At 43.1% G+C, this 18681-nt stretch overlaps 2 protein-coding genes across 6 annotated transcripts in view; both read right to left on the minus strand.

Moving 5' to 3' along the window:
* Positions 1-20: 20 nt before the first annotated feature.
* On the minus strand, positions 21-788 carry LOC133282801 (uncharacterized; the record flags this gene model as incomplete). Its single annotated transcript, XM_061479073.1, has 1 exon — positions 21-788. A coding segment is annotated over exon 1 (602 nt), but the record flags the coding sequence as incomplete, so codon positions are not given.
* An 11223-nt stretch (positions 789-12011) lies between these two features.
* Positions 12012-18681, minus strand: part of RHOBTB3 (Rho related BTB domain containing 3) — a 32576-nt gene continuing 25906 nt past the window's right edge. For 3 of the 5 annotated variants that reach the window (XM_061479063.1, XM_061479064.1, XM_061479062.1), the window contains 4 exons: positions 17059-17232; positions 15692-15858; positions 14827-14923; positions 12012-12394 (listed from right to left, as the gene is read on the minus strand). In XM_061479063.1, the coding sequence (XP_061335047.1) occupies positions 12279-12394; positions 14827-14923; positions 15692-15858; positions 17059-17232 (554 nt within the window). In that variant the 3' untranslated portion in view covers positions 12012-12278. Of the gene's footprint in view, positions 12395-14826; positions 14924-15691; positions 15859-16304; positions 17233-18681 lie in introns of those variants that run through there. The other 2 variants (XM_061479065.1, XM_061479066.1) reach the window with 2 other exon arrangements.

The following is an 18681-nucleotide window of genomic DNA, read 5'->3' on the forward strand; positions in this document are numbered from 1 at the left end:
GCATGTCCCTTCTGCTTCGCCCCTGGGCATCGCTGGATGTTGCTCTCACTGGGGTGGACTGGGGAGTCAAAGCAAAGTTGTGTTCATTACGCAGAGGTGCGGGGACCACGGAGGGGTGGCTCCTGCCCTGCATGTGAGAGCTTGGGCAGGCAAAGCTCCGCACCTCCGGCTGCTGCGGTGAGGAGCGGGCGCTCACCTCGGCACCGAGCACTCGCCCTGCAGTAGCTACAGCGACGGGACGCACAGGGCGGGCAAAGCAAGGAACTTCCTTTCCAGTGCAGCGGGCTGCAGTTTCTCCCCGTGATCCGGCAGGAAAAGCCGTGGGGAAAGAGCCCTCACCTCCACCTCTGCAGCAGCTGGCCAGGGTGTGGCCGCCCTGGGATAGAGGATCAGCAAGTGCTGTGGAACAACTGCGAGAACTTACGGTTCTATGCCCTGTTCTTTGCTGCAGGTAATCCTGGACATCCTTGCGCTGGGTGATATCAACAACTTCCAGGGCTCCAGGCACAAAGTTGTACTGCTTGAGCATCTCCTCGGCATTCCTGCAGTAACGGCAGCCTCTCTCTGTAAAGAGGGTTACTTTGTCACACCTGATCTTGCTCTCCACAAGCTTATCAGCCATGCTGCTGCTTCAAGACGAGCAGGAATGCTGCCCTTCACCAGCACGTTCACAGGCAGAGGAGACTGCAGCAATCCCAGACCGAGATACTTATGAACTGCACAGCTCTTTCCTCCTCGAAACTCCTCCCCAGGAGTGTGTAATCAGTTTACAAAACCATAGTTGTTAAATCAGCACTGCTTCTTTTTTTTTTTTTTTTTTCCCACTCAGGAAATGAGAACCAAAAGAATTCAAAGAATGAATTCCAGAACTGAAAAAAAAAACAACCCCAGACTGTTTCTTTTGCAGGCCTGTGTTGCAAATGTGCTTAGGGAGAAGGTAAATGGAATCATCAATGGAATTTAACACACATATTGTACGACTTAATTACGTACAGTTGTGTAAACTGAGCAGAAGAGAAAACCTTAAGGCTGCAGTCCTTCCTAGAGTTGAAGCTGTACAAGACACATTTGGGCAGCAAGCCCCATAGGGCTAAACTGTGCCCACATATTTGATGCCGAGCTGTGGTGGTGAGGTTGCACCCACAAGTGAGAAGCTTGTTGGGACTGAGATTCTTGATGGCCATCGCCAGTACCACAGCATCACTGCTCAGGCAGAGCCTGTCTTCCCTCGCCAACACACAGCTGCCTTATTCCAGGGTGGAAATCACCATGTGCAACGTTTTACACTGTTGCTGGGCAGACTTGGTCAAATGTTTAGCTCGTCTTCTGCTAAGATGCTTTCCCTGCTCTGCTTTCTGTTGAACTCGGTTGGTTAATTGCCTGGCAGTTTCCAGCATTTTCCGTATGTTTAATTTGCACAGGACAACAGAGTACTCTGGACACCACCAGCCCTAGCAGCTGCTCAGGGCAGGGTCACCCTGTCCTGGTTGCTCTGTGCTGTGTCCCCTCAGGGCTGGAATGTCTCCAGGGATGCAACCAAAACAGAACAAAATATTTTCCTGATGCTTAGACGGAGCCTTCTGCGTTTTGGTTTCTCCCTGTCGCCTCTGGTCCTGGCACCGGGCTCTGCTGGGAAGATCCTGGCTCCATCATCCTCATTCCTCCATCAGGTATTCATGCACTTGGGCAAGACCCCCACCCCAAGCATCCTCTTCTCTGGTCTCACACTGGGGAGCATGGAACTGGTCCAACACAGGCGAGAAATTCCCACAGGTATCTTAGGCCACTCACCAAATAAGCAACCCGCTCACATTTTAGCTGTTTAAAATAAGAAGGCTTGATACAGAAGGACAATAAAGGACATCAACTTCTTATTTTCATGAGTCTGAAACGGGAAAACCACCAGCAGGGCCCAGGCTCTCTGTTTTTGAGCCCATCAATGTTGCATGTGACAGGCAGGCTAAGGAGCGCTGCTCCTTCCCCAAACAGGGCTTCCCAAACTTAGTTTGCTGCAGCATCAGCATTGTAGAAGGGAACTTGCTCCTTTGTGCACAAATACACATTTTAACCTCAACACACTCCTTTGCAGTCCTCAGAATGTAAAACAGAGGCAGCTGTCTTTAGACAGCTCCTTGTGCACCAGCACAGCCACAGCTTCTGCTCGGCCCTGGCCACAGCTGTGACAGTCCTGGGCAGCGTAACTTCTCCTCACTGCCAACTTTCAATATGATTTTTCTTCCTCTTACTTATGGGAAAACAGAAGGCTCCTGAGGCCAGATGCTCTTCCCAGAACTAGAAAACTGCAACTGGAACCATGCCTTGTCCCGGCCACTGAAACCATTTGCCTGCTTGGGGCTTTGCGCACGGGCACGCTCGGTGGTTATGCAGGGAACGTACGGCGGGATGCGCGGGGGTGCGGAGTGCGCGGTGCGGGAACGCACGGGGGACAGTCATCAGGATGCGCGGGGAACACCCACAGGGATGCTGGGGGCTTGCGCGAGGGACGCGCAGTGAGTTGAGCGGGGGCAATGCTGCCGCCCGGTGGAGGTTGCGCACAGCTCTGCAGCCTGGGGACCGTGCATCCGTACCCTCCACCTTCCCTTTCCGAATCCAGCCTTTTTGGGGTGGAGAGTAGAGAGTGACGGTGCCTTGTCCCGGGCTGAGCAAGGGGTTCATGCCAAGGCCATGGAGGCAGCAGAGGTGCTGAGGGCTGAGATAACAAATCGCTATGATTAACAAACAATATTTGGGCTTGATTTGACTTTCCAGTGGGACCTGGGGGCAGGAAAGGGCACTGAAATACACTGCCTGAGCAGTCTCCTTTGCCTCCTTCTCATGCACTGAAACCACTGAGACCCAAAGTTCCCGAGCAGGACTCTTGCCTGGTGCATAGTTTAGAAGCACGGCTAGAGGTCATGCAATACCTTCCTGGTCCAGCTCTCTGCTGCAGCCGTGTCCTACAAGATCCAACTGTCTATGGCTTGCACCAGCCTAAAACCACATTCATCACTACCAATAGGAGTTAAACCATCCATCCCATCCAGGTAACTACGAACAGGTAAAAGGAGTGACACAGAATCAAAGCGGTCAACAAATGCTGTAAGATGCTCATAGCAGCCCCTTGGTCCCCCTGTGCTTTCCCCTTGGTCACCCATGTCAGTGTGGTATCCCTGACCACACAAGCGGGTGGTGAATGGCTTGCCTAATCCTGGCAGAAACACAACATTTACATATCTAGACAATTGTCACACTATATTTCTGGGAAAGTAAGTTTTAAACCTCTGATGGTGATCATAGGAAGTGGGCTGACAGCCTTGCATGGCTTTGGTGGGAAAAAATCTCACTGGCCCTGGTGACTTTTTTGGAAATAGTGGGTCTCATCATCCCCGGTACCTGCTGGGGGCTGACAGCACTGATGTCAGATTTGCTGATTGTGGAGGAGGCGACCCGTATGGGTTCGCCAGTCTCAGGAGGAACATCGGCTTTTGATGTGACTTTGAGCTCTGCCCTTCCCAGGAAGGGCTCTGTTTGAATTGTCAACCTGTGTTCATAAGCTGTGCTGTGTGAGATAAACCCGATTATCTTTTGTGGCTGTGTGGGTTCTTTCTTGGGTATAACAGAGAAATCCTGAATGCTATTGTCCTGGGTTCAGCAATAGCAGTCATGTTTCTCCTTCGTGGTAGCTGGTGCGGTGCAGTGCAGTGTTTTGGCTTCCAGCCTGGGAACAGTGCTGGTGATACCGATGTTTTTGGTTGTTGCTAAGTGATGTTTACCCTGACCAAGGACTTTGTGAGGCTCATGCTCTGCCAGGGAGGAGGGGAAGCTGTGAGGAAGCAGAGATGGGGCGCCTGACCCGGGCTAGCCAAGGAGGTATTCCATACCACAGCACCTCATGCCCAGGGTGGGGGGTAACTGAGAGTTACCCGGAAGGACACAGGCTTCCGGGTGGGACTCGTTTCTTGGCCGGTGGTATCGTATTCTCTTCCCTTGTTATTTTCCCTTATCATTGTTGTAGTTGGCGGTAGCGGTGATGATTTGTGTTGTACACTGGTTGCTGGACTGTTCTTGTCTCAACCCGCAGGAGTTGCACTCTTTCGGTCCTCCTCCCCGTTCCTCCAGGAGCGGGGAAGGGGAGAGCCTGGGGGAAAGGGGGGGCCCTCGATTGCTCTCAGCCCGGCACCACTCACTGGGAGTGAGTGAACAAGCTGTCTGGCTAGGGTTTAAACCATCTCGTGACCCTTGAGATGCTCTTTAGATATGGCCTGATCAGGGTAAATAAGTGTGGCCTGCAGTATCAGGGCATAGATGATCCCCCTGTACTGGACACTGGTAAGGCCACACCTCGAATCCTGTGTTCACTTCTGGGCCCCTCACTACAAGGAAGATATTGAGAGACTGGAGCGGGCCCAGAGATGGGCAACGGAGCTGGTGAAGGGCAATGGAGCACAGGTGTGATGAGGAACAGCTGAGGGAACTGGGAGGTTTAGTCTTGAGAAGAGAAGCTCAGGGGGGACCTCATCGCTCTCTACAGCTACCTGAAAGGAGGTTGTAGAGAGGTGGGGGTCTGTCTCTTCTCCAAAGTAACAAGCAACAGGATAAGTGGAAACGGCCTCAACCTGCACCAGGGGAGGTTTAGATTAGCTATTAGGGACAATTTCTTCACAGAGATGGTGTTCAGGCATTGGAACAGGCTTTCCAGGGCAGCGGTGGAGTCACCATGGCAGGGGGGTTGGAACTAGATGATCTTAAGGTCCTTTCCAACCCTAATTATTCTAAGTGTTCAAGAAATTGTATAGACAAGGCCCTCAGTGACATGGTTTAGTGGTGGCCTTGGCAGTGCTGGGGTAATGGATGGACTTGATAAGCTTAAAGGTCTTTTCCAACCTCGTTGATTCTATGATACTATGTTTCTAAAACACAGAGTTACAGTGTAGCTCTATGGAGGGGATGCAGAAGGCGCCAGGGGCACGTGTTCAGGGAGGTGGACATCTATTTATAGGAAAGAGGTGCCCTTTGGATACAGGTGGAGTAGAGCCCGTTGGAGTTGTTCCAGGACAGCCTGGCCTTTGGAAAGGGGTTTTGCTGCACAACAGCTCACACATCACCCTGCTGAGGCAAAGATGCCAGGGAGAGATGACATTATTATTCCAACTGAGACATTGCCCCTGCTGCACCCAGTGTTTGCTTTACGTCAATTGACCTCCACAGTGGTCAATATTTGCTTATAAAGGCTTCCACTTTCTGTCATTTCCGAGTGATCCCTTCCTTCCCTTGGTTATGCACTCACACAAGACCCCTACTCTAATATGGCCAAAAAACCTCATCGAGGACTTGTTGCTTTTAGCACTATGGTGGGGATTAACTGAATTAATCAAAAAGTCCTCTAAGAAAAAAAAACCCTTAAACATACGGTATTTTATTTTTAGAAACAAACTCAGCACATTTTCACTGAAATGCTAATGAAGGAAAAAACAACTCCATAATTAGATGGGGTTTGAGGGGAATTAAATTTAAATAAAATCACGTATCTGCTCAGGTCTGCCTCTTACCATCACATGCTATCCCATTTGCTTTCCATGGTACATAACACATGTGAGTCTTGCATTTCTTCATAAAATTATTTCTCATAGCAATGCCCCATGTAAGATTAGGAGGGAATCACAGCAACAGTCACTATCAGAAAAGGTGTGAATGTAACCTGCTCAAGTCCTTCCCAAAACTGCCAAGTTCATGATGTGGACATGAATGTATCTACATTTGCTTAGAAAAACATCACCCAGTCAGATGCTGGGTGTCAGGCGCAACTCGTGTTCCCCAAGGTTCACCACAACTGGGGCCAGTTCTGTTTAATGTCTTTGTCAATGGTCTGGACAGGGGATCGAGTGCACCCTCAGTAAATTTGCTGATGACACCAAGTTGGGTGGGAGTGTTGATCAGCTGAAGGATAGGAAGGCTCTGTACAGGGATCTGGACAAGCTGGATAGATGGGCTGTGGCCAATGGTATGAGGTTCAACTAGGCAAAGTGCTGGGTTGTGCACTGGGGTCAAAACAACCCACTGCAATGCTCCAAATCTGGGGAACAGTGACTGGAAAAGGACCTGGGGATACTGACTGATGGAGCTGAACTTGAACCAGCTTGTGCCCAGGTAGCCAAGAAGGTAAACAGCATCCTCACCTGTATCAGAAATAGCGTGGCCAGCAGGGCCAGGGCAGTGATGTTCCCCCTGTACTGGGCGCTGGTGAGGCCTCACCTCAAATCCAGTGGTCAGTTCTCTCGACAAGAGAGACATTGAAGGGCTGGAGCAGCTCCAGAGAAGGGTGACAGAGCTGGTGAAGGGCCTGGAACACAAGTGTGATGAGGAACGGCTGAGGGAACTGAGGCTGTTCAGCCTGGAGACGAGAAGGCTCAGGGGACATTGTTGCTCTCAACTACCTGAGAGGAGGTTGCAGTGAGGTGGGGGTCGGATCCTCCCACCAAGTAACAAGTGATAGGACAAGAGGAAATGGCCTCAAGTTGCGCCAGGGGAGGTTTAGAACTGACACTAGGAAAAAAGTTTTCACCAAAAGGATTGTCAAACACGCAACAGACTGCCCAGGGCAGTGTTGGAATCACTGCCCTGGAGGTATTTAACAGATATGTAGACATGGCACTAAGGAGCATGGTTTAGTGGTGGCCTTGACACGGATAGGTTAATGGTTGAACTGCATGGTCTTGAGGGTCTTTTCCATACTGAACAATTATTTAATTCCATGAATCTAAAATTCTGTGAAAGATTAAGCATCTTTTCGGATAATCAGTCTGAAGCATCTGTTTATGCAAGCTGCTGATTGATAGCCCTTGAGGATAGGAATCTTCTATTTAGTAGCTGGTATGTGTTAGTGCTTACTAATACAACACCTACCATTTTATAAAAATGTAGATAAAAGATGGAAAAATGTCTCTTTGGTTTCTGGCCCCATCACTGAGATTTGCTGCATGAAGAGCAATACCAATAAATCTTGTGTTCCTGCCAGGATTAGGCAAGCCATTCATCACCCCCTTGTGTGGTCAGGGATACTGTCAGGCCACACTGGCATGGGTGACCCAGGGGAAAGCACAGGGGGACCAAGGGGCTGCTATGAGCATCTTACAGCATTTGTTGACCACTTTGATTCTGTGTCACTCCTTTTACCTGTTCGTAGTTACCTGGATGGGATGGATGGTTTAACTCCTATTGGTAGTGATGAATGTGGTTTTAGGCTGGTGCAAGCCATAGACAGTTGGATCTTGTAGGACACGGCTGCAGCAGAGAGCTGGACCAGGAAGGTATTGCATGACCTCTAGCCGTGCTTCTAAACTATGCTCCAGGCAAGAGCCCTGCTCGGGAACTTTGGGCCTCAGTGGTTTGTGCATGAGAAGGAGGCAAAGGAGACTGCTCAGCCAGAGTATTTCAGTGCCCTCTCCTGCTCCCAGCTCCCTCTGGAAAGTCAAATCAAACAGAACACTGTTTGTTAATTCATAGAAATATCATTATCTCAATATTACTGCCAGTTTACACACAGGCAGCACAGACACGGCTGCATTCTCAAGTTTTCTCTCCATGTTGCATCTGATAGGCAGGTGGATGAGCAATGAGTGGTGCCTTTCAGGGGCCTGTATTGGGATGAGCACTCTTTTAACATCTTCATATGCACCGTGGTTTCAAGCACCCTTTCAGCAAGTTTGGAGAGAACACCAAGCTGAGTGTTGTTGTCAACACACGTGAGAGAAGGGATAGGATCTTTAGGGACCTGGACAGAGTTGAGAGATGGACCAGTGCCAACCTCTTGAAGGCAACCTCAACAAGGGCAAGTACAGGGTCCTACACCTGGGCCAAGACAACCTCCTGTATCAAAACAGGTTGGGGAAAGTTTGAGAGCTGCCCTGAGAAGAACTCCTTGTGGGTGTTGTGTGATGAGACACACCCCAAGAGCCAGCTTCAGTGTGTACTTGAGCCCAGAACTCCCCCAAGTGCTGGGCTGCACTCCCAGAGTGTGAGCAGCAGATCAAGGGAGGGGATTCTCCCCCTCTGCTGTGCTCTGGGGACCTCCCCTGCAGTCCTGTGTCCAGCTCTGGGGCAACAACACAAGAGGGACGTGGAGCTGTTGGAGTGAGTTCAGAGGAGGCCACAGAGATGCTGTGAGGGCTGGAGCAGCTCTGCTCTGGAGACAGGCTGAGAGAGCTGGGCTGGTTCAGCCTGGGGAAGAGAAGGTTCCTTGAGACCTCATTGCACTATTGAACACTTAAAGAGTGCTTATAAGAAAGCTGGAGACAGAATTTTTAGTAGGGCCTGTAGCAATTAGGCAAGGGGAACTGGTTCTAAACTAGCAGAGGGGAGATTCAGACCAGGTAGAAAGAAGAAATTGTTTACACTGAGGGTGGTGAAACATTGGCACAGGTTGCCCAGAGAAGTGGTATTGGCCCTGCACCTGGAAAAGTCAAGGCTGGGTTGGATGGGGCTCGAGTCACCTGGTCTGGTTGAAGGTGCTCCTGCCCATGGCTAGCAGGTTGGATGAGATGCCCTTCAAAGGCCCCTTCCAACCAAAAATATTCTGTGATTCTAATAAGCTACAAATACATTTCCAGTGTAATTCTCAAATATTCTAATGTGCACGGGTAAATAAGCACATGACTAGAGAAAAGTTTCTATTTTGTAACAAAATTTTACATACTCAATCTGGAAACATGTACATTTAGCTAGGGTATATCAAAAATACAACATTCAGGAGTTTCAATACATGCCTAATAAGATAGCTTTTCTTCCCTCCTAACAGGTTTTTCAGATCAAATACACCAAGACCTAAAGGACGATTGCAGAGTTTTGTTTAGCTGTCATGTGGTAAATGTTATCTGTGCAAAAGCTTTCTATGTTAGTCTCTCCAAAGCTTAGTGCTAGCGTGGGGACAAGCACACACATCTATAGGTGCAGTGAAAATTGTACAGTGCAATCTGCTATTCAAAAATTGTCTTCTAAAAGTGGATTTTGAGAGTTAGCTCAATGTTAGTTCGATGCTTGGGCATCGAAACTGCACTTAAACCGAAGTCTGAACTATAATCCTAAACACTCCAAGACCTGCCTAGGGACACCAGAATTCAGTAATGGCCTCAGAGTGTGGGAGATGCTGGCACCAATGGAAGCCTTTTTCCTCAGACATTTTAATTTCTTAAAAACCACTTGCTTAAATAACTTTTTTTTCCAGCTGGTTCCTGGTTTTTACTTTATACCAGAGTATAAAGGTGTTAGGTTTTTTTTTAATACCATAGCATTTTTTGCTTTATACCACGTAAAGTTATTCATAAATACCAAACTCAGTACTGGCCTAATTCCTGACTATCTGTGACAGATACAGTCCGTGGTTTAGTGTGAGGTGTCCCTGTCCACGGCAGGGAGGTTGGAACTACATGATCTTAAGGTCCTTTCCAACCCTAACTAATAATAATTCTGTGATTCTAAGGCCTCTGCTAAAAAAATAACCTTACTGACAGCAACTCACCAGCATCAAAGCATCAGGATCTACTTTCAGTCACATTTCTGAATGCTGAAGTATCCATTTTAAAAACAGATTTAAGATAAACAAATTTCTAGGGAAAATCATCTTACAGCATAAAAACAAGAGTTTATAATAAGAAGTCTTCTAATAATTTAAATTTTTCAGATGGTCTATGCCTGCCAGAACAGCACATCTGCACCTGATAACAGGCAGCACTGTGGGGATACTCAGTAAAATGGTAAGCTGTTTTATTGTCTGAATAGTAAGAGATGCTCTTATTGTTACTCTTCCATATAGTAGCACGCATTAATCTGTAAATAAATAATATTTTTACACTACCTGGCTTCTCTGTATAAAACCTATAGTTATTACTGACTAAAATACATAATAGCAAAATACTTCTCTTGGTTGACTATAAAGTGTTTGTATTTCCATTAATTTGTACTTCCATTTCTATTTTTAAATGCCTATGAAACTTTATGTGAAGTTAAAAGTATGACTTCGTTATTTGTTATCTATACGTAAATTATTGGCAACAGAATAACTTGTGGCAAAAAACCTGGAAAAGCTTTCAAAGAGTTAAAAATTTAGGACTACATGCAATGCAGACAAATGTTCACGCAGATTTTGTATCAGTACAAGAAGTCGGTGCCAGACAAATAATCCATACTATTGACAATGCAGCTGGCAGCTGGTAGAAGCATGTGCTGCCACCGAGGATGCCATCAGGTGTCCAGGCAAGCTGCAGTTCAGCTGTATGCTCATTTTTGTTTACGACTTTATGCTTCAAAAACCTGCTTTATTTGCACATACTCAGTTAATGTAGAGTTAAAATTTTTAATTTCTACTATAATGATAGCAAATTACCTTTTCACATTTGAGTTCCATGCCTATAACTTACTTTTCATTTTTTTCTTTAATGTTTTCAGCTTTCTTTAGTGATCTTGAAAAAACAGTGTAATGCTCTATATTTCACACTCACTATATGCAACATGCAGGTAAGTATATCTCATCTTTTAAAGAACTTAGGGTCTCCAGACGAAAAGCAAATAGGAAAGGAAATACCTTCTCAAGCTCTGCAAAGCATCACCAGGAAAAATAAAAAAACTAAAAAATCCCTATGACTCTAGTATGAAATCTGAAAAGAACATTTTATCGAGAAAACTGTTATGAAATATGAAAACAATTCTTATGAGAAAAAAAAATAAAAAATCAGCTCCAGCAAATTTCTGTTCCGTCTTCATCTCCCAGCTGCAGTTTTCAGGTACATTTGAGGTGATCTGCTGTGGGCATTGTGGAAACACTAAGTAATTTTCCAGTATCTTTATCTTTCTTGGTTAAGACTACATAACAAAATTAAAGGCAAAGCAGAATCATAAGTACCAAAATTATAACGAAGCATTTAGCTCCTGGGTAAGATTTCATTTACAGAAAAATACCTATGCTCAGACAGGTACCCCTGTGCAAAGGCTGGGTTTTTTTGTCTTTAATATTACTACATTCTTATAAGTTAGTGGTATAACAAATTAATGATTTAATTCAAGAAAAACTCTCAAGAGTATCTACAAGGGTCATGATAACATTGAGGATTTCTCTGTTATACCCAAGAAAGAACCCACACAGCCACAAAAGATAACTGGGTTTATCTCAGACAGCACAGCTTATGAACACATGATGACAATTCAGTTCAAACAGAGACCCCACTGGGAAGGATAGAGCTCAAAGTCACATCAAAAGCCGATGTTCCTCCTTGGACTGGCGAACCCATACGGGTCGCCTCCTCCACAGTCAGCAAATCTGACATCAGTGCTGTCAGCCCCCAGCAGGTACCGGGGATGATGAGACCCACTATTTCCAAAAAAGTCACCAGGGCCAGTGAGTTTTTTCCCACCAAAGCCATGCAAGGCTGTCAACTCCCTTCCCTTTTGGTCCAGTCTCTACCAGTACCATGTCAATATGCTCCAAGTGGGCTTGGTTCTCCCTGAACTTTTTCCTCATGGGGAAAACCACAATATGTACACAGTAACAGAGGCGTCCTACAGGTTATTAAAACAGACCTTCTTCTCCTATTCATTGAAAGAAAACACTATTTCAATTTATAGATATTTGGGAAGTAACAGAGAATACATTGATACATAGGCATTCTTCTGGAATTAAAATATCTACTCATACAACAGTAAGAGTTCTGTAAAAGGAATTAGAGAGTTACCTTGAAGTAGAAAATGAATCATAACTAAAATGATTAGTATGTCTACCCTTAACTTTGAAAACCAACAGAAGTTGCCACAAATTTTGGGATTCTGAAATATTTAAAGAATTTAGGAGTTGGGTTCTTATCTTTTCTGCAATACTACTGTGGTACTATTGTATACTGACTTACAAAAAAAAAAAAATCTGTTTTCAACCAGTGCCTTTTTAGCAGCCAAAAAATACCCATGAAAACCAATAAAACAATCAATGCAGACATTAGAAGGAGGAGCATGTGACAGCATGACAGTCATGATGTGATCTGTACTACATTTAATCCCCATGGTTACGAAATTCTTGTGCTTGAAATAAATCTTCATCATATATTTTTCCATGCTTTAATGGAAAAGTAGTGGTCCATTACCAAAGCAAGGAATATTAGTAGGTGAGCTACAGCATGGCATATGGTGTTCCAGGGTAGATCGGTATTTTATTTGCTCTTGAAAGGATTTTTATCCTTTGTGTAATTCCCAGTCTGAGGTTTCTGAGTCATGATGAACTTCGCATGTGCTCAGTCTTCTTACATTACTATGCAATGGCATTTCTGAGAGTGGATGTAGTTCCTGTAATCAGCAAGCTGCTTCAGGTACAAATTTGAAGGCCATCTGTGCATCTCTACAAAATTGCGCTCCTCCACTAAACAAAGCAATAAAGGAATTAAATGTAATATCCAAACATACTGCACAAGTGCACAGGCTGCAAAAAGTCTATAAAATAGGTTGAAAACCATTAAGGACATAAACACAACTAGGACAGTAAAGAGGAGCGCTGTCCATCTTATGTAGAGCTTATAGGAGTACAGACAGAAGAGTTACTACACAGTGTTCCCTTGCTATTAAGTTGAAAATAAAATTGAAATAAAACCAATACTTGTTAAAGAGAACAGAGAGGCTATCCTACAGATCAATGTTCTTTATCTCTAGAAGATAACCAGATGTGGTAATCAGCTGCAAGGATTCTGTCTATGCTGCAACACTATCAAGGAGGGGCTCTCAATCCCTATGGCAACAGTTCAAGAGCATTTCAAAAAGCAAGGTAAGGGGAGCAATTCAGAACTCAAGATTTTTTACTTGTGTTGCATGTGGTTTTTGTTGCTGATAGAGTCATGTAATAGTCTTCAGATGTGTTGCTTGGATGAATCCCTTTGCCTTGCAGAAATATGCATTGTCATCCCCTGCTCCCTGATTTTCCTGAATCCTTTCAGGGATTCAGACCAAGCTGGATGGAGACCAAGGCTCAGCAGAAAAATCCTCAGTACGGGAAGGGCTAAGGCCAGGGCAGCAGGTGGTGCCTTTCTGCCTACCTTGTGCCAAACACAGGGCTGTTCCTGGAGATTTCAGTGGTTGAAAGCCACTGGAAAGCTGCTGCTTTGGGCTCCATGGCTCTCCAAGCCATGAGGTGATGCAGTGTCATGGTGTCCTCAGGAAGAAAGGCCAGGTGCCCATAACTACTGTTGTTGCAGAGATTGCGCTCCTCTGAATGTGTCAGAGGGTGTTTGTGCCCTGGCAAGCTGGAACAGAACGGTTTTGCCCACCCACCTATATTTAGTTATGTGCTTCTATTCCTTTTCTCAGGCCATCTCACTACAAGTTCAACGCAACAGAACGTGTCAGCCCCTCAGTGAACCATGTGGAAAGGGACTCAGAGGAAGGAGAAAGGCAAAGGAGAGGCTACCAGTCATACAGACACAGCTGGTGGAATATACCAGTGGTCGGAAGCAAAGAGGAAACCTCAGGTGATGACAGAGCAAACATTTGCTACGATGATACTGTACCCTGAGTTACTTGGGTGCTGCCAGAGCACACGCTGACAAGTGCTTATGAGTGATCCTTATCAGAAACACCACTGCCTAACTTTCACGACACACTCATATGCAGCCTGATATCCACCAGGATTGCTGCAACATGGAGGCAGAACTGCTATTGCTATTACTTTTCACAGGAAAAAAAAAACAAACAAGGCAATATTGATAAATAGATATCCCACTGGGAAACTGGAAAATGGGTAAGTAAATGTGCCTAGATTGAGTCCTGCACTGAACCTAAATCAGAAGGGTCTCTGTGCTCTCCTGCCTCACCAAGGGGAAGTCATCTACAATTCCCACCTTCACCAAATGATTGGGACAATCTGACTCTTGCAGCTTCAGGAGTGCCTCAGGGTGGCTGAGACAACACAGGCTTAACCCATGTTTAATCCAGATCTGGCTATACAAAATGGATGTTTCAGAAGATACATAGATGGGCCACTAGAAGACAAATTCCAGATCCAAACAGAACAAGGAGGGTCTAGCTCTCCCTCCTTCACTCCTAATGATTACAGAGTCGCCCATCATCACACATACATATATGAGCCTTGCAAATGAGGAAAGAGTTCTTCCAATGTACTTTGGACCAAACAAAGCTTCGGCTCATTGATAACAAAATCCCCAGCTGGAATACACTGGCCCCATACCAATGGTCTGAATACAAACCATGGATCAAAATAGGTGCACCCATCAGGACCACCTTCACCAGGGTGCTGAAAATTCCCATAGACAAAAAGCAAAACTTTCTAGAGTTACATACCAGGAAATGAATACAGAGTTTGGGAAATTAAATATCAATTCCCTGGAAGAACCTTGTTTATTTATTTAAATGGACATTAGTTATTTGATTTCATGATATCTGCTGAAAAGTACTGTCAGAATCCTGTTTTCTTCAAAGAAAAGCCCAGCCCTTGAAAAGCGGGTATTGGAAGTGACTTATTACCTTGATTCTAACTCACTAACTAAACGGAATTACATACATAAAGTAGAGGGATTGACACATAGTGACCAAAGTGTCCCAGTTGAATCAGTTATGGGTAGGAACCTTACCATCAGTGCAGGAATAAAAAATACAAGGGGATGTGGTTGCTACACATTCTGTTCTTCATGTGCCACATGCTGGTACACAACCAGCTCACACAGATTCTGGCCTACAGAAGTCCTAATTGTCTTCTCATGTGGATGTAGTATTGTTCAGTACCTTGCTTCTAATCTAAGCAGAACTGAAAAGATTTTCTTGTTTTAAAAGTAATAGGTAAATTACCTGAAAGATCTTGAAATTCAGGCTTTTGACTGAAGATGAGGTAGTTAGTGGCAATAAAATGAAGAAGCCAAGTTGAAAGGCAATCAGAATTGTGAAACTGCAAGAAGAAAGAAAACAAACAGCAGTTCACTAAATAAAGTTTTGGCTGTAGGAGATAACAGAGCAAAAGTCATTGACATAAATGTGTAAACAGATGGAGACTCAAGATCAAACAGTAATACTTCCCCCCACCCCACCCCAGTGGTGTGATCTAACTCCCGGGGTTCTTTTGGACATGAATCTTAGAAATTTTTGTCACAGAACAGCTTCAGAAAAAGGAAGGTAAGGTGTGCAGCATGTCAATTTTGTGGTTGTCTCTTCCACCACAAAATCCTGTTCATTTAAGACAACATCCTGCTTAAGACTTGTAAATGATTCATCTTTTTATTTTCCTCTTCTGTTTTCCAAGTCTGGCTTTACTGTCTCTCTCTTTTTTCAGCCTCCGGTCTTGTCTTTTCATGCTTTTCATTGTTTCCACTCAATATTCTATCAGGTTGGATCTTCTCTGCCACTTGCATGACTAAAAAGAGAAGTAGTGCATATTCACTGGCCCAAAATAAATCTTTTCTGGCAGAAGTTGGAGTTAAGATGAATTACTGCAATGTATCCCTGATGAAGGAAATTGCACAGATTGTGTTATGACTGCACATTGTGCAATCAGAGACTGAAGGCCTTGTGCCACAGATAATCCTGGTCAACAGACTGTGTATTAGTGTTTGTCCTTGGGAAGAGAAAGTATTAAGATCTTTAAAAATCTTAACAATTAAACAACCCCCATTAATTAGGGTTAAGATATACGTTCTCATGTGATCCACGAAACACATACCTTAGCTTTTTTGAGCAAGCTAACAATGCTGAGGCTTGTGGATGCCAGCTCCCTGCTAGGCATGCTCTGAAGCTGTGTGATAATGTAAAGCTCACAAATATGCTGGAGTCTCATTACTTGGTACATCTCTGCACAGATCAAGAGAGACATAGCTTGGAGAATACCAGCTGAAAAACCAGAAAACACAAGTTATATGTATTTTACCTTTTTGACAATATGATCAAAGGCAGTTTTCACCGAGTCATCTTTCAAACACTTAACAATGAACATAAAATCAAACTGCTGTTGATCACCTTATTTTATTTTTCATTATTACTAAGTTTGCTATACCACTCTCTTTTCCCTGTTTAATCAACAGTAAAAGAGTACTTTAGTTAGTACTTCTTACTTGTCAATACCCTGTGTCTTGAAGAAGCTAATCAAGGGCTGTTAGTGTATTTAAAGTAAGTGATGATTAATAATAGGAATTAGCTTTCTAATATCTCTCCAAAAAAGAAGATTCATGATACATGTACAAGAAAATATAGCAAAAAAAGGCCCAAAAGAAAATGAAGCAACCATATATCTAAAAAAAATAATAAATTAAAGATCTGTTACAGTTAATTAATTTTTTTAAATATGGTACAGTGGTTGCACATTTAAACTGATGAACAGGGAAATGGCAGATGGACTGAAAAGGGAATAAGAGAAAACCTAATAATAAGGTAGAATTATTTGAAAAGAAAACAAAAGCAAAAATGCATATCACAACATTATTCACTCACTATCCCAAAGGAAAATGATCTGTATTTAAATAATATTCCATATTTAGTATGTAATTTTCTTCTTATTATAAAAGACTATGGCTAAGATACAAGGAATACTTCAGCTCAATTTTTCTTACTGAATACTCCAAATGACATACTTTCTTGAGGATTTACACACAAATAAGGTATCCATATGTATAAATAAGGTGTTCTTGCACTTTAACCTTGATTATATTAAATGTAACAAAATATATCCTAAACAAAATGAAAATTTTGGGATGAACTCAAGAATTGTGATTCAAAAGCAATATTACTGTGACGTAGAAAGAAAATTTTTGATATTGTAATGGACCAGAAATGAAATTTCACTGATTTTTGTGTCTTGCTGTGTAAGCACATAACAAACACAACATTTTATTAGTGATAACTGTTCTGTCTGCAGTTGATTTTACTTGAATAAGACTGATTTTTTCATTGCATAATATGAAAATTTCTTTTTCTTGAGACATTATACATTAAATCTTTCACATTTTTCAATAATGTAAATGCTGCTACATTACTCTCTATCAGTGCCTCACTGTGGAAAAATGAGTAAAAACGTGTAATTTTGACTTTTCTTACCTGGACAGCAGGAGTCGGTATAAAGATACTCTAGAAAGGAGAGGAAAGTGTCTTTGGAAACCCCATACACTGGAACCAGAATACTATTTGCTTCTAGATAATTACCATTAAACATAGCTGCCATTACCTCACAGCGAGCTACCAGAACTGCTCTGTGGGCTGGTACAGTTGCATCTGCAGGACACAAGATAAAAATCTATGATGATTTTATATACACAGAAAGATCATGACTTTAAAGCTCTGATTTTCTTAGAAGGCCTTCACTTCACTGAATATGATTAAAGTGTTTAAAATTAACAATATCGAACAAATAACTAATAACATACTCACTTTATACCAGTTAAGAGTTTACATCTTTCTCATAGCCAGCAAAAAAAGGAAAGAGAAATACTAAATTTATTACGACAACCTGCTCCAAACACCAAGTTCTCCAAATCTGGCAAACTTTTATCAGTCAGAAATAGGCTTTCAAGTAGCAAAAAATCAGATGCCACTGTACTTAACACCAGTTTACAGAAATTGAACCTATGGCCCACTGCATAAATATGCAAATGAGTAATCTGCATTCCTCAGCAATCCTACTGGTAACAAATGCATGTTCCAGAAGTCAAACTCACATAGCCACACAAAGCAGAGAAAGGCAAATTATCCCAGATGAAACTCCTTTAAATCTACTAAGTATGACTTTAACCAGATTAAGTATTTTGCATAGGTGAATTTCCTGAAGGCTGTCTTACAAAAATAATGCCAATAATTTCTTCTAGAAATGTTTCAATTTTTTAATATGTGTGAATGACTAATTTACTTTATCATTTACTTTACATTTACAACATCTAGAACACCTCTAAGGTTAACAGCCTTGGTAGCAGAGGTCTTACAGGCTCTTAATGAAAATATTGACAGCATGAGCTGCCAGCACTGACCTCAGACCTCTGCAGAGCCCAGATAAACTCAATGGCCCTGTGCACAAGAAAGGGCCAAACAGGATAGTAGCCAAAGACAGTACAAGAGTTTACAGCTGGATGTAAATGATTTAATCAAAATTAAAATAAATAGATCAATTGACATGCAAGATAAATATACCGCAAATACTTACACAGAAGTTACTGTCTTCATTTCCTCCTCAACCACAACCCTGCCACCTACCTATTTCTTTTAAAACATCTGTCATTTTTTAATTTTTGTACTATTTCTGTTCACCTGTGATTCTGCTTCCAAAATGTGGCATACGAAATTTATGTATTTCCATACAGACAGAACATGTCAATGGTATTATATATTCACATATGTAACATGAGCATTACACAATGAAGATACGATTTAAGTTATGCATGCAGTTGTGTATGTGCATGCAATTGGATATTTACCTACTAATTAGGAGGTTCAATCACATTATGAATCTTTACACAGACAACATGGGCTCCCATTTTCAATGGCTCCCAAGTACTTCTGTAAACTAGAAAGCTCAAAGCAACCCCAAATATTCAAGGAATTAGTTGAAGAATTAAAAATATTTGCCAAATCAAATATATTTTTTGATATACAAAAGCCTAAGAATTTAGCCTTCTAAAGCCTTCAGTTTCTCTTCATAATTATTTAATTTTAATACAATTATTGTGGCTG

The sequence above is a fragment of the Pezoporus flaviventris genome, unplaced genomic scaffold, assembly GCF_033815535.1.
Source record: "Pezoporus flaviventris isolate CSIRO_AGI_PZ_B2104156 unplaced genomic scaffold, CSIRO_AGI_Pfla_v1 ptg000141l, whole genome shotgun sequence".
Classification (NCBI taxonomy): Eukaryota; Metazoa; Chordata; class Aves; order Psittaciformes; family Psittacidae; genus Pezoporus; species Pezoporus flaviventris.